Source organism: Leucoraja erinacea, chromosome 5, assembly GCF_028641065.1.
Source record: "Leucoraja erinacea ecotype New England chromosome 5, Leri_hhj_1, whole genome shotgun sequence".
Classification (NCBI taxonomy): Eukaryota; Metazoa; Chordata; class Chondrichthyes; order Rajiformes; family Rajidae; genus Leucoraja; species Leucoraja erinaceus.
Genome location: NC_073381.1, coordinates 30,508,891 through 30,524,643, shown reverse-complemented (window position 1 = coordinate 30,524,643; position 15,753 = coordinate 30,508,891). Strand labels below are relative to the sequence as shown.

Here is a 15,753-nt window from a genome sequence, read left to right as displayed (position 1 = left end):
CCGTAATATCTTCCCCGATAAGCAATGCAACACCTCCACCTCTTGCCCCTCCAATTCTATCACACCTGAAGCAACGAAATCCTGGAATATTTAGTTTCTAATCATAGCCCTCCTGCAACCATGTTTCACTGATCGCCACAACATCATACTTCCAGGTGTCAATCCAGGCTCTAAGTTCATCCACCTTTCTTTTAAGAAACCCACCCTCTCTTATTCTCTGTTTATTGTCTTTTTCTTCTCTCTCCCCTACATTTTGGGTCAGAGTGCTACCATTCTCTGCCTCCTGCCTCACATACTGACATGCATACATGCCCTAAAGGAGATTGTAAACAAATATAGAGGCAAAAACTCTTCAATCCTTATGTGCTTTATTGATGCTTCCAAAGCCTTTGACCGTGTTAATCACAGAAAGCTGTTTGGTAAAATGAGTCAAAGAGGAGTGCCTGAATACGTTGTTAGAATTCTGGCCTACTGGTATGCCCACCAGACTATGCAAATAAAATGGGGCAATAGGGTCTCAGCCCCATTTGGGGTTAGCAATGGTGTTAGACAAGGGGGAATTTTGTCCCCAGTCCTTTTTAATCTATATATTGATGATCTGTCCAAACAATTGAAAGCCTGTAACACTGGGTGCGTGATTGGTAATATTTTAGTGAACCATATTATGTATGCAGATGATCTTGTGGTCTTTAGTCCATCTAGCGCTGGTCTCCAGCAGCTCCTTACTATATTTTCCGTGTATGGTGTGGAACATGACATTAAATATAATGCTAGTAAGAGTGCTGTTATGGTCTGTAGAACCAAAGAGGATAAATGCCTAAAATATCCTGTTTTTAAATTGTCTGACAACAATCTTAGTGTCTGTAATAAGATAAAATATCTAGGGCATATTATTACAGAACAAATGACAGATGATGAGGATATTTATAGGCAACGACGCATGCTGTATGTACAGGCAAATATCCTCTTGCGTAAATTTGGTGCGTGTGCAGATGTGGTGAAGATGTCGCTATTTAGAGCATACTGCACACCCCTGTACACTGCGCACCTGTGGTCGAACTATTTAAAGACAAGTATGCAGAGACTAAAGGTGGCATATCACGATGCCATGAGGACACTGCTAAGGCAACCTAGATGGTGTAGTGCCAGTAATATGTTTGTGGCTGCAGGAGTCAGTACTTTAGAAGCTATCCTAAGACACCACATGTATAAATTCATTTGCAGGATAAATGACTATAAAAATGTGCTTATTGTGGCCTTGACAAACATAAGGGTTAGCACTATACGCTACGAATCCCAGTTGTTGGGACACTGGTATCGCTGTCTTGTTGTAGGCCATTGATCATCTTTTAATCTGGATTTTTAACTTAAGTATTGTGGGTTTTTGTTAAATATAAATTATGATGTTTTTATGTGATATACCATGATTTTATATATATTTATGATATTTGATATGCAATGCATTTTTAATGTAATGTTGCCCCTTGTCTGGACCTTGAGTCCGTAATAAAGTTTATTATTATTATTATAGCCTTAATGTTGACCTGGAAGGCAACAACAATAAAATGGCCTGTACATTGCAATAGTCAGTGGCGAAGCTATCAATGTGTATGAAGGAACTGCAGATGCTGGTTTACACTGATAAGAAAGCAACCACAAGATTTCCGCACATGCATAAAAATTGGAAAGGCAAAGTTGCTGTTCGTGATGTAACCCTCTTCCACAGGTCTGCACTCCATTGTAACCATGGGAATTAATTGAATTGATGAAAATTGTAATTGCATTGTTATCCTTTTATAAAGTTATATTTTAGCTTCTACCCTAACCATGTACATTTGTTTAAATTATTTATCTCTCTCTGAGTTTAAAACATTAATTAAAATGTTCTTCCATCCTTCCTAATTTGTTCATCACATTATCAACTGGTGAACTCCAAGTATCCCTCAAACTAACTCCTGACAGCAGAAAAACTAATTATATGCCTCAATGGCAGCTACATTTTTAAGGGGAGCTTTCTTCAAGGTTCAATCCCAATTGCAAAATCTAGAGCAAGGTAACTCAAACGCAGATCTGGACTGAATCACAGCAATGAAGGAAAACCAATCACTTCAGGTTCAAATGCAGGACATGATGCTGACCCATGATGGTTCAGTCAGTGAAGACATCTGTTTGAATTCCTTTTAAATGATCTTTGTTATCGGCGCATCCTATTTGGTTATCATGGAATTGGAGCACACTATTATGATGCTGTTGCATGGTTGATTAAAGCATCAAATTCAATTATTTTCACCGTTCTGAATATTAAAAAACAATATTTCAAATTGACAAATAGACAGCCCTATATCATCTGATTTCCAACTTTGCTCCACATACATTTTTCATGTACCTATATGTTTAAAGTCGGAACAAAGGAAGAGTTCCACCCATCAGTCCAGATTGGATTAAAATTCAAGCTCCACAGAGTCTTTCAGTCCCTCATCTTGACATTTGTAACCACCTTCAGGAAAGAACCAGTAAAAGCAAATTGCGAAGATAACAGGAAAAGGTATACTGAAAGACTGATCAAACCCCTTACTTCAAGAAATGTTTCTCCAATGTGGTGAATGAGGGCCAATGTGGTGAATGTTGGAGATCACCAAGGTTAAAGTGACTGGGAGGAGTAGGAAAGACAGATGAGTAATAGGAAATATTTAGGCTACACCCAGGTCTCATTACCAAATTTGTGCACACATCAAGCTAAGTAAATCTGCAAAGGTATACAATTCCAAACCTTATACATAGGCTGGATTTTCCCCTGAATAGCAAAACTCCCAATCACATGGAACGAAGACTCCACCTTTATAATTTGCAACTATGATATCAAAGTGATTTACACGTGATACTGAACAGCTGAAACACTGAACCAATTGTTTTTTTGTGATTTTCAGCACTGACAACAATACTTTTTCAAAGCATTATAACTGTAATAAAAAATAACATTGTAACACTACAAACAGATACCAGAGTATTAGGTGATGCTGTGCAGTCAGATTCAATCTAAATTATTCCTTCTTTCTAACCATTGAAGGAATAAGAATCTTATAATATCAAAAATATGATTGCTTCATAATATATACTGAAAACTCTCACTTATCATTGAGAATCTTATTATACCAAATATAAGATCGATTCATAATATATCCTGAAAATAGTTATCGTCTTTATGCCAATTCTGTTTTATCAATGGAATTACTGTGTGCTTCACTTTGAACAAAAGGTTGGTGGAACTATGTCATCCACACTGTCAGTTTTGGGTGCGACTGCACCCACGGTCACAGTCCCAAAGGCCAGATCGGCCTTCTTGAGAGTGAACCCACAGAAAGCAACAGGCCCAGGTGTCTCCAACCACATCTGTAGGACCTTCGCAAGCCAGCTGGCAGAAGTATGCAAGGAAATCTTCAATCACTGCGAGGTCTATTCCGAGATTCCTGTTTTAGAACATCACTATCGGCCTGGTGCCAACGAAAAGCGAGATACCATGCCTTACTGACCACCATCCAATGGCACTACCATCATGAAATGCTTCATGAGATGGTGCACCATAACTCCAGCCTCCCATACATTTTTGATCCACTACAGTTCGCCTACTGTCATAGCAGATCCATGGCAGACACCATCTTCCTGGCCCCATACTCACCTCTGGAAAATCCAGAGTAACAAGACATAGAATGCTATTTATTGACTACAGCTCCACCTTCAACACAATAATCCAAACCAAACTCTCCTGGGATTCAGCAGACCCCTCAGCAAATGGACCCTGAACATCCCGATCCATAGTCTGCATTTAGTGAGGATGAAACAAAACATCCCCCATGATAATACTCAATAACTGGTGCCCTGCAGAGATGTGTGCTTCAGCCCCTTACGATACTCCTTATGCACTCACGACTGCGCGGCCAAATTTTGCCCCAACTCCATTTACAGATTTGCAGACAACAGTCATGAACAGTGAAGAGATGGAGCACAGGATGGAGATCGAGAAACATGGTGTAAAGGCAGCAACCTCGCTCTCAATGTCACTAAGATGAAGGAGCTTGTTATTGACTTCATGAAACAAGGTGGTTTACACACTCCAGAAGGCATGAAAGGTGTCACGGTGAAAATGATTAAGAGCTTCAACTTTATATGCTTAGATATCATCAACAATTTGTCCTGGACCAACCATGTTGCAACAACATATAAAATATTCCAATGTCTACTTCCGTGAAAGACTAAGGTGGTTTGGCACAGTTCCAACCTTTACTAATGCACCATTGAAAGCATCAGGATGCATCACAGCACTGCCCAGCATGGCAACAAATTGTGGAGAACTGTGTACAGTTCATCTCACAATTCAGCCTCCTCCCCCATTGACACCATCCACACTCCATGTTGCCTCAGAAAGCAATCAACATAATTAAGGACCATTTACACCCTGGTCATTCCCTCTCCCCTCCCATCAAGCAGACGATACAAAAGCTTGAAAGCAACTCTACTAGATTTAGGAACAGCTTCTTCTCCATTGTTATCAGACTACTGAATGGTCCGATCATAAGCAAAGTGTGTAGTTCCCATCTCCCAATTTACCTCACAGTGGCTGTTGCACTGTTTTTAAAATCTGCACTTTCATTGCAACTGTAATGCTAGAACAATATTCTGCACTTGATGTTTTTCTCTTTGTATTTGCGTGAAGCTTGATTGTACTCGTATATAGTATGATATCACTGCATAGCCAGGATTTACCATCCAGGAATATTTGGAAGTTACATTATGAGGCAATGGCAATTGCAGGAACAATCCTATAGTTAGATAACATTGGCATCTCAACTTCAAAGCCATATCTTTACAGATATATATGTTGCAGCATCAGCTCCCATCCCAGATGTTATTAAAAGCAAATAAAATCACAAGGAAAATGAGAAGCATTTATATACAAGTCAATTGGCTTTTTTTTTTTAATATAGATGTGACACATTTTATCCATACCCTCATAAGTATACAACCACAATACAGAAACCTCATCTTCTGCCTAACCTCCTCTCTCCCCTCCCTCGTACTCGGACTCCATTCCAAGTTTATTAACTGTAGGAGTTTTTGAAACACACATTCACACAAAAAGACTTATTCAAGTGCATCAGCCCACACGATTCACATAACTTATCAACACTGAATGATTTTGATCACTGCCTCCAATCTGGAATCTCCAGCTGATAAGGAATATGCTTTCAGGACAGTCAATTAGACACAGTTGTTTCTGAGCTTTAAGCATAAATATTGTTTTTGTGTCAGGTTTTGAACTGTTTGCACCCAATTTCCTGTTGATGTTCTTCCCGTCAGGAAAATAATACTGGGCACATCCTGATGCAGATTATATTTCTCATTTTAACTATTTATTAAGAGCAGTAATTATAGTAAAAGGTCTCAACTCGCTTAAATAACTCATAACAAAATGAAATTAACGAGACTCTTCAGGGGTACGAGAAAATGTAACTGATTTATCTAACTATGTGGCCCATTTCGGGTATGATATTCCCCCAGTGAAGGAAAAATTAAAAGAGTTGCTGGTGGCGGTCGAGTTGTCACACAAACACTTCTTCTTCCTGGAACAAAAGACACTGGATATCGCCAGGGAGATCGAAGAGATCAAGTCTCCACGTTGGTGGGACCTGGAGTCCTGGTTCATAGTTCCAGCATGGGTCCGCATCGTGTCCCATGTTCTGATCATCTGCCAGATGATAATTGTGGTGTATTTGCTATGCATTAATTGCAAATTTAAAAGGCGGAGGATGGCCAAATTACAACAGCTGGTAAATCGAGCCGCCCGACGTCGCTGTAACGACACCTCGTCACTGTAAAATGTCTGTACTCTATTGCAATGGTTTTCGTACATATGTTGTGATCCCTGCATTTTCAAGGAATGGTCATGATGGTACTGTATGGTTTGTGGGATTGATTTAAAGTAAAAGGTGTATAGTGTAAGTTAATGTGCTTCGAGGGCCTAGTTTAGCAATTAAGGGGTCTTTCGGGGTACATAATTTCACCATCTCGCCAGGAATGTTTACAGCTCTTGAGGCTGGAGGAGTTGCCCACTAACTTTGTCAATCGATACGGTCCATGCAAGCCTGGACGTATCGTAGGGGCATGTAAGTTATTGGGGCAAATCCTCCAAAATTATGGAAGAACTCGGATAAGGACATGGACATTTTAAAAACAGATTTGCTGGCTGCAACGGAAAAAACCCCAATCCACAAAGGAAGAACCAGTTTCAAACCTGTCTGTGGGCCTGGGCATTACACCACTGTGCGAATGATGTGAGCAGGAAAGGCTGAGACGGAGATAACGAGATTATCTTGGAAACACAAAGGAAGGTACCAAGCCTCAGCAGACGGTGGTAAACAGGCCAGCAGCAAGCACAATCACCTTCGTGGATGACCCATCCATCAGGACAATGGGAGCCCATCTAGGCGATGGGATAACGATCAGGCTGAGGGATCATGACATCAGCAATTGTTCATGCCAGATCGAAACTGGGAATCATCAAAAGACCCTTTTGTCCAGAGGACCACCTGGGGGGTTTCAAGGGAGAAACTCAGGTATAAAAAGCAGGAGTCAAGCCAGAACTCGTTCTCTCTTTCTGCTCTGCTGGACGGCTCGTGACCCTGCATCAATCTAGCTGTAAGTGCCCCAGTGACCTGGTGAAGTTCCCGAAATAGGATAGAGGTTGAGAGAAGAAGGGGATGGGGGGGGTGTACTTGCAAGTAAAATTGTGTAAAGTAAGTTTTACGACGTGCCCGATAATTTTCCTTCCATAGTCTTAGTTTAAAGCATAAGTTTAGCCACGTATTATGTAGTGTTGGTGAGATTCGATTTCTCATTGTTTAATAAAGCCTGTAAATTTTAGACTTGCTTTGAGTCCATCTTGGTTTCTGTTTTCTCTCATCAGCACACTCTGGTCAAGTCAACCTTTTATCATATCCCACCATAAGTCCAAGGTCTAGAACCCAGGGGAATCCCTTTTGTTGTATTCTCTCTCTTGGGACCCGCTCGAGTGGAGTGGTGGCCGTTTGACCCTCCGACAAGGGAGAGAATAACTCGGGCAGTTGGGCCCGAAGTGGAGTAAAGGGAACCGAAACCCCTACACTCCCTTACACATTTTATCTTCTATTATTAGGAGGCAGCAGTGTATCCCGGGATATCATGCCGAGTGCTATCGTCACTTCTGCAACATTACAACAATACATCGAGCTTAAAGCAAGGTCTCGAAGGAAGAAAAGTAATGATAGGTCTAAAACAACATTTCTTAGTATTTATGGTCACGTGATGTTACTTTGAACAATAAAAAGACATATTTGCGGACGTTGATTTATGTTGCTTTTCATTCCTTTTGCCTCCTTTAATTTAGTTCAATCCATAGACGCTGAAAAGCCTAAAGCAGGTGATTCACGAGGCAGTTCCTGATGGTGAAGCAGATGAGCCGGCCCCGACTGCTTCGATCCATGACAAATGATAGTCAACAAACAGCAACTGTCGAGCACCAAATTCCCAGTCCAAAGGGACATGGGTGGAAAATTGTTGGTGGTGAATTGGACATGACTGGGCTGATCTGCCTCCAGCCCCAAGCACATTGCTAGAATTAACATACTGTTCATGCAAGAAAACAAGCTGTGAGAAGTCAAGTACAGGGAAAGGAAGATGCTCATGTCAACAGCATGGTGTGCCTTGTACAGAATTATGGAAGTGTGTTGACTGCAGAAACTCTATTACTACAAAACATTTGGAATCGGACAAAGAATATTCAAATGATTAGATGGAACGGAAAACAAAATATTGGGAAAATAAAAGATTATATAAAGTCTTCTTTTAATGTGGAGTATTTTACTGTTTATTGTGTCGAATTATTAAAAGCAAGAAGGCTCTTAGGGAGCGGCCTTGTGAGAAAAGTGCGAGTCTTAGGCTCGAGAGTCTTCGGCGAGGAGACTGAGGAGAGGAGGCTACTCAAAACGCTGGAGATGGAGAGACGAAAGAAAGGAGATGTCAGGCAAGCTGATTCAATGTGATGCTTGCAGTATGTGGGAGGTCAAGGACACTGCTGGTGCCTCTGGCTGCTACAAATGTGAGAAGTGCATCCAGGTACAGCTCCTGAAGGCTGCGTTGGGGAACTGGAGAAGCAAGTGGATGGCCTCAGGTTCATCCGAGAAACTGAGTCGTTCCTCGACAAGTCCTACAGTAAGATTGTTACACCTAAGGAACTGGAAGAGAGAAGGTGGGTGACGGTGAGAAAGGGAAGGAAACGTGGAATGCAAATGTCCCCGGGTGTTGTACCTCTTGTGAACAGGTTCACCCACTTAGAAGCTGTCGGGACAGAAGACGTTAACACACTGAGTGGCGGACTGGCTTGTGAAGCAAAAAGGGTCGTTGAGCCAAAACCAAAGAGGCCAATTGTCAGGCAACACCATTGTAGTTGGAGACTCCATATGCTTGTTCTCAAAGCTTCCTTACAAGGTGGAACATCTCCACCAGTTCCTTGTAAATTCTCCGGCATGATCAAATAGTGTGAAGAAGGAATATTCAGGATAGCACTCTGAGCAGAGTTTATGTTCCAAGAACCCAATGTAAATGACACATGGAGTGCTCCACATCACAAACAACTTTTCCACCCATTCCACCAAAAATCTCCTCCTTCACACTCATAGGTCCCTAATGAGCTCATCTGTAACACAGAAACTGAAAAGATTCTCTTCAAAGATACAATATATCCAGACTGTACTCCAGGATAACTTCAACGTTGTACTGTACAGCTGCTGCAAGATTTTTGTACTCAATCCATTTGAAAATATTCCATTTGCCTTCCTGAATATGGCAACATTGTGTACCATATACAAGGACACCCTGATCCTCCTCCAGCAGCATTCAAAAGCTCCACTTAAACAAGGTAATGGTGTTCTCTTCTTTCTACCAAAGTGAAATTAGTTCTCATTTTTCCACATGAAACTCCAACTGTAAAATGTTTACTCCTTTATTTTAAATCATCCATTTTCCTCTGCAATTTTTTCAGATCCACCCCATATCTTGTTTTTTTTTCATAGTTATTTATGTGCAATATGCAATGAAGAAAAATAAGTCTCAATGAAGTAGAAAGAAGGGCAAACTGTTGGGCTGTGGGAAAGCAGATGGCCTGAAGAAATATTTTAGGCATTTTTGCCCTGTTGACAACAAACATTTTTTAAATAAAATTTCAGGAGCCTTGCCCCAGTCTTTTTCTGGAAATACATGGAAAGCAGTTCAGAAACAAAACCTGATATTACCTTATTATTTGTTGTCTCTTGAACAAAAAAGGCCTCCCCATTGTCACCAAGCTTCATCTGCAGTTGTACAGGTTCTCCATTGATTTCTATATCCACCTAAAAATGTTAAAAACACATTTGAATGGAAAATTATACATTTTTAAGGAAGATCAGACAAAGAGTAAAAGTGATTACACTTCCAAAAGGTTTAAAAGTTGATTTTGTTATTTGTCCATGTTACATTACACAAATCGTTTCTGTATACAGGCAACTATGAAGATTGAACAGTAGGTTTTACCCTGCATAACACTCCTAATCACATTTACTATTCAGGTTACCTGACTGCCTACGGCATTGGACCAGATTTCGGGTCAAAACCCTCTTTTATACATTAATATAAAATTGGCTTTTTACATTACTAATGAAAATACACTATTTTGCTTGTTTCTCAAAAAATCAACAGCTTTGCCAAATCCATTATGTTTAAGTATTTCTGGACGAGATCATGGCTTCCAGATACTAATTCTATCATTCTTAAAGATTCGATCTACATTAAAGAATTCAATTCTTTAATATTCTGTTGTGGGCAAGCTATCCAACAAAAGGCCCAAGCAGGGCTCATGACATGTTCTTAACATTTAGCATATTCAATTGTTCCAATGTTACACTGTGTCTCTAACTAGTCATTCTTACATGTAAAAGAATATTCCCCCAATAAACTAAAAGGTTGTTGCTGACTTACCACTTTTTCTCTGGATCGAAGCACTCCTAGTTTCCCAAAGCGAACATGGAATGGGGAGCACTGGAGACTGCCATCTGGCTGTTGGACAACGATGATATCGATGCAGCCAGATAAAGTAGCAGGATTTAATCCCTTGTAAAGTTCTTTCACCGTGACAAATACCTGCCCGGCCAATTGTCCAACATAATTCATGGTTTGTGCCTTTGAAACAAAAGTAGTTTTTCTTTACAAAACTGGTTCATTCTTTTTTAATAAAAGTACAAGGCAGGAAATATGTCTTAATAATGTCTAATGGATAGAGATAAGAGATTCTAAAGTTCATTAGAGGGAAGAGTACAGGAAAATGAATTGCAAATCTCAAAACTCTTTTTCGAAATGAAAATTTCAAATAGGCTAGAATAGTGGAGGTATAAACTCCAAAGCTGAAATTTCACCATAGCTAAACTCCAGTTAGGTTTCTTTAAATTTTCAATGTCTGCCCAACTAAAAGTAGTTGTGTTCCTCGGAAAACATTGTATTTTAGAAAATTGTAGCAATAAAAATTGTGTCAATGGGAAAAGGGAGATTAGGGGCTGGAGAGTTTCAGACTCAAAATAACAAAGTTACTTTTTCCCCTCAGGATTTCAAAAATATAGGTCTTTTTAATACCTAAACATTTATTTTTTGGTATTGCAATCCAAAAATATTAAAGCTGATTATCACATTGGTTCATACAATAGCATTACACTTGTGACAACAGATATGATCACTTGTCAATTTCATTGGCCGACCACAATGCAAGGGCAGTTGTGCTTTTTATAAACAATGGTGTCTGATTACAGCATGGAGGATAAATGGAAACAGTTTTTTCCCCCTACTCTGTTTAAATCCAAGACAGATTTTTCTCTGCTTGCCAATTACCAAAGTCAAATTTAAATGGTACACTAGTTCTTTCTCACAAATGAGTTATTACCAATTAAACCCACATTATATTCTCTGATTATATTCAATTAGCATTCTGGAAACATACATCATAACAGCATTACCTGGATTCAAGATATCATTAAAGATTAACGAGCAATTGTGGTGAGCATCAATACAATCAACAGATTTTTCTGAGCAGATGAAAATATGATTATGCATTGAGGATATATACATGAATTGTAAGTTATTCCCAGTTATTTGCTTAACTGGCTTTTATTAGTGGCTTTTATTAATTGTGATATTAAATCTTGACAAGGCGATTTTATTCTCTTTAGTGTTTCAGAAAGAATTGCAGATGCTGGAAAGCTACGTAGCATTAACTCCATAGATGCTGCCTCACCCGCTGAATGGGGTGGAAGATTGCAACCTTCATGTGGTCTGCCCTGTTTCGACGAATGCAATCAACCCGGCGTGCACAATCAAATAAGGTCAAATAGAACAAGTTGGCCTACAACTTTAAGCTGTGCACGCCATACGCACGAAGAAGACGACCCGCTGAGTTTCTCCAGCATTTTTGTCTACCTTACTCTCTTTAGTATTTGTTTTCATTTATGAGCAACCCCAATTTCTACTCAATTTGAGAAACTCAAAATGAATAAAAAATTTAAATGGAAGGCGTTGTTTTGTAGGCAACATTTTTTTTTAGCTTTTACCATTAGGCATTCACCAGGTGGGCTTTTTTTGTTGTTATTTTATATATATTTTTTTTAATTTTTGAGATATCAGATGACAGCCTTGGAGTAGGAACAAGTTGAAGTCAAGGCAGACAAAGTAAAACTACAAATAACAATTATCTACTTAATGATTTAGGATTATTATTGTCACATGTACCGAGGTACATAATTGAAGCAAATTAATGGATTCTCACAAAGTAACAACAAAAAGGATGAAATGATGTGGAAAAAAAAAGCAAAAGAAAGCCACAAATACAACCCTGAAGTCTCCTGCTCCATTTGGAGCATCACCCAAATCAAAGTTTTTATTTTCCTGGACTAAAACGCAGCCTTCATGTGGCCTGCCTTGTTTCGACGAATGCAATCAACCCGGCGTGCACAATCAAATAAGGTCAAATAGAACAAGTTGTCCTATAACTTTAGGCTATGCACGCCATACGCAAGAAGAAGACGACCCGCTGAGTTCAGAGACCCACACGGCCCTCTCATATCATTCCTGCCATCGGGAAGAAGGTATAGGAGCCTGAAAACTGTAATATCCGGGTTTAGGAGCAGCTTCTTAGCTTCACCCCTACAATAAGATATTAAACACTACAACCCCCAAATAATAGTAGACACAAAAAGCTGGAGTAACTCAGCGGGACAGGCAACATCTCTGGAGAGAAGGAATGGGTGACGTTTCAGGACCTGAAACGTCAACCATTCCTTCTCTCCAGAGATGCTGCCTCTCCCGCTGAGTTACTCCAGCATTTTGCGTCTATCTTCGGTTTAAACCAGCATCCGCAGTTCCTTCCTACACAACCTCCAAATGAGCTAGTACTATGTTTACATATCTGTTGCGCTGCTGCAAGTAAGAATGTCATTGTTCCGTTTCAGGACATATGAACACTCTTTTCAGCGTTTCAGGACAATAAAACACTCTTGGCTCGACTCTTTCCTTTTCCTGTTGCATCATCATCTTGTCTTCAATTTTTAGTTCCTCCTCCCAAACTGATTTGCAATTAAATATCTCAAGAATCAAAAAGATATACCCATCTTCATAACTCCAGGCAAAAGAAAATAATTTACAACTAAAGAAACAACATTTCAGTTTTATTTGCTCTCCTGTTGTACATTCCCATTTTATAGCTCAAACTTTGATTTGGACATTAGCACCACCAATATCTCACTTCACTTTAAAATGTTCCCTCCATAAGTAAAAACTTCATCACACTTTGTGTGTTTTACAGTGAATTATTACAGAATGTGAATTGCATTTAATGTGGAGATATTTGGTCCAGTCTCTACATGATAGTCCATCAATCATCTGTATGACAGATTGCAGCTGCCTGAAGGCAAAATAATGCTTTTGAAAACTTATGATAGCTTATGTCAAAAACAAATATGAGTAACAAATCTAAAATCCTATATACATGTAGAAACCTATGTCAGGTCAAGATGTTAGTTTGATGCTTCAACTCATTAGTTCTGTTGATATAATGTTTTTAACACTGCAAGCACAGTACACAGGTAAATGTTGGTATAATTCACAATTATGTTTCATTAACGTTTTTCTTCGTAACCCTTTCTTCCTATACAATTCTGTGCACACCAAAAGTTTCCACTATAATGTCCAACGTTATTGTCAGTAATCAATTACCATTTAATCACGCTCCGCAAGGTCCATATTACATAAAGGCTCCGATCCTCTCCCCCCCACCCCCTTCGCCACAACTGTCATGCTCCCTCCATGTCCTCCCACTCCCATCACTTTCCCATGCCCCCACACTCCACTCACTCTCACCATCATGCCACCGTGTCATCAAGCCCCCATTTCTCTCCTCCCACCCCCGTCAAGTCTCTTTCCCCATCTCCCTCCTATCTCGCTTCCAAACCTCCCAGCCAAACTTCCCGTTTCCTCCTGTCACTCTCTCCCCATCTCCTGTCTCACCCTCCCATTCCCTCATCTCCTGTCACTCACATTACCTCATCTCGTCACTCCCCCAGTCCCACACCTCCTACCCCACTCCCCCTGTCCCTCACCTGTCCCACTGCCCGCCCCTCACCTGTCCCACTCCCCCTGTCCCTCCTACCCCACTCCTCCCCTGTCCCTCACCTGTCCCACTGCCCCTCCCCCTCACCTGTCCCATTCCCCCACCTCCTGCCCCACTCCCCCCCGTCCCCTCACCTACCCCACTGCCCCTGTCCCACTCCCTCACCTGCCCCACTACCCCACTCCCCAGTCCCTCACCTGCCCCACTCCCCCAGTCCCACACCTCCTACCCCACTCCCCCCCCAGTCCCTCACCTGTCCCCCCCACTCCCCCCACCTCCTGCCCCACTCCCCCTGTCCCCTGTCCCACTGCCCCTGTCCCTCACCTACCCCATTACTACTCCACACTACCCCCCCCCCCCCCCCCAGGCCAATGTCCGTGTCACAGGAGCCAGCCCACACCTCTCCCCTCTGCCTGCCCCCCTCCACCACACTACACGTCCCCTCCGCGACCCCCGGCCAGCCCGGACCTGACACATCTCTGCCTTCCCCGACTCCGGGCTCACTCCCACAGCCCGACCTGCCCTGCCCCTGCCCCTTGCCCCATGGACAGCTGCCCCCTCCTCACCCGTGGCCCCAGTAGCAGCGCCCGCGGTGCGGAGGGCGGGAGGTCTGAGCTGAGCTCGAGCTCGAGCGGCGCCGCTGTCCCTCTGTCCGTTGCCCGCACTGGAGTCTCGCGGCGGCGCGTCCCCGCGACTCAGCTCGAGCCGGGGCCGCGCTGACGTCACCGACACCGCTCCCCAAGGGCGGGAGAGGCAAGTGCGGCCTGCGCACGCGCCAAGTTGACCGCCTCTGGGTTGTCACAGAAGTGGTGTTTGCACAACACGTTCAACCTGGCAATGAATCCTCAGACAGAGAGAGAGAGAGAGAGAGAGAGAGGATACCAATATCAAAACTGAGGCACGTGTAGGAAGGAACTGCAGATGCTGGTTTACACCGAAGATAGACGCAAAATCAAATGCTGGAGCAACTCAGCAGGACAGGCGCAGCATCTCTGGAGAGAATGGTTGACGTTTCGGGTCGCGACCCTTCTTCAGACCAATGTTAAAACTGAGGCTTACTGCTAACATAATGCAGAACTTTTTGATCCTGCAGATGTTGGGTTATCGACGTTTCTTGCGCCTTTATAACAATTTCTTTTAGAAAAGACATACTTTATCATTTAAATACCTTGCAAGAAATACAACCTGCTGCCCGATGAAATGCTGGAGTATTTCCTGGTTTAGCTGAGAATTTCCCGTTCGCAATGTCCTGAGCAAAGATCCTATAGGATCTTTGGTCCCGAGTGCAGTCGCCTGTAATATGATGACCAACATGTCAGGCGGTGGGCTCAACCTGAGGCGATCTGCTCGGCCAATCAAGCAAGTCGGCACCTCAATGAAGCACACTTGGATGATTCAATTTGCATGCAATTAACAATGTAGTCATTGCGTGGAAACTTCTATTGGCTTGCGGGCAGGTTATGTTTCAAAACAAGAATCAAAGGAGAAAATTTTAAAACACGCATCCTTCCTTGTCTTGTCTTGTCTTGCCCAATAGTATCAAGGCGAAAGTTCCGAGGAGCTTTGAAATAATTATACATCATATTTTAACTGAATTTATTTCATCTTAATGTTTTTTGATTGTTTCAAAAGTCTATATTCGAAATACTTGAATGATTGGATCAATTCATTGAACTCAGTGTTCGATATATACATCGCTTGGTTTTAGTTTATGTTTGCTTAAACTGAGTGTTCCCATTATAGCAAAAGGAGATCAATCAGCGAGTATGGAGATAGGGGTGATGGAGGACAGGAATTAACTTGCTTTTCTAATGTGGAATTAACACAAGTGAAAGATCGGGCAGCTGTGATTATTTGATGGAACATTACAATTTTGGAAACCTTGAGTGATCAAGGGGGGTGAGATTGAGGGTACTGGATTGGAAACCTATTTGGGAAAATAACAAAAAGCTTATCTTCCAGTGCTACCATAAATGATTTCACGGTCCCATCTTGGACCTTATTTTTCATCCACCTTTTGTCCAACGTATTCTATCTAG

General features: G+C 41.6%; 1 protein-coding gene across 5 annotated transcripts in view; it reads right to left on the bottom strand.

Moving 5' to 3' along the window:
- Nucleotides 1–15,277, bottom strand: part of lpin1a (lipin 1a) — a 94,621-nt gene extending 79,344 nt beyond the window's left edge. For 3 of the 5 annotated variants that reach the window (XR_008723448.1, XM_055635322.1, XM_055635325.1), the window contains exons 1-3: nucleotides 14,900–15,277; nucleotides 10,045–10,245; nucleotides 9,324–9,419 (exon numbers count right to left, since the gene is read on the bottom strand). Coding sequence is in view for 4 of the 5 variants with exons in the window: in XM_055635322.1 (XP_055491297.1) it covers nucleotides 9,324–9,419; nucleotides 10,045–10,245; nucleotides 14,900–15,028 (426 nt within the window). In the remaining variant the exon portion in view is untranslated. Of the gene's footprint in view, nucleotides 1–9,323; nucleotides 9,420–10,044; nucleotides 10,246–14,280; nucleotides 14,431–14,882 lie in introns of those variants that run through there. The other 2 variants (XM_055635326.1, XM_055635323.1) reach the window with 2 other exon arrangements.
- Nucleotides 15,278–15,753: the final 476 nt, after the last annotated feature.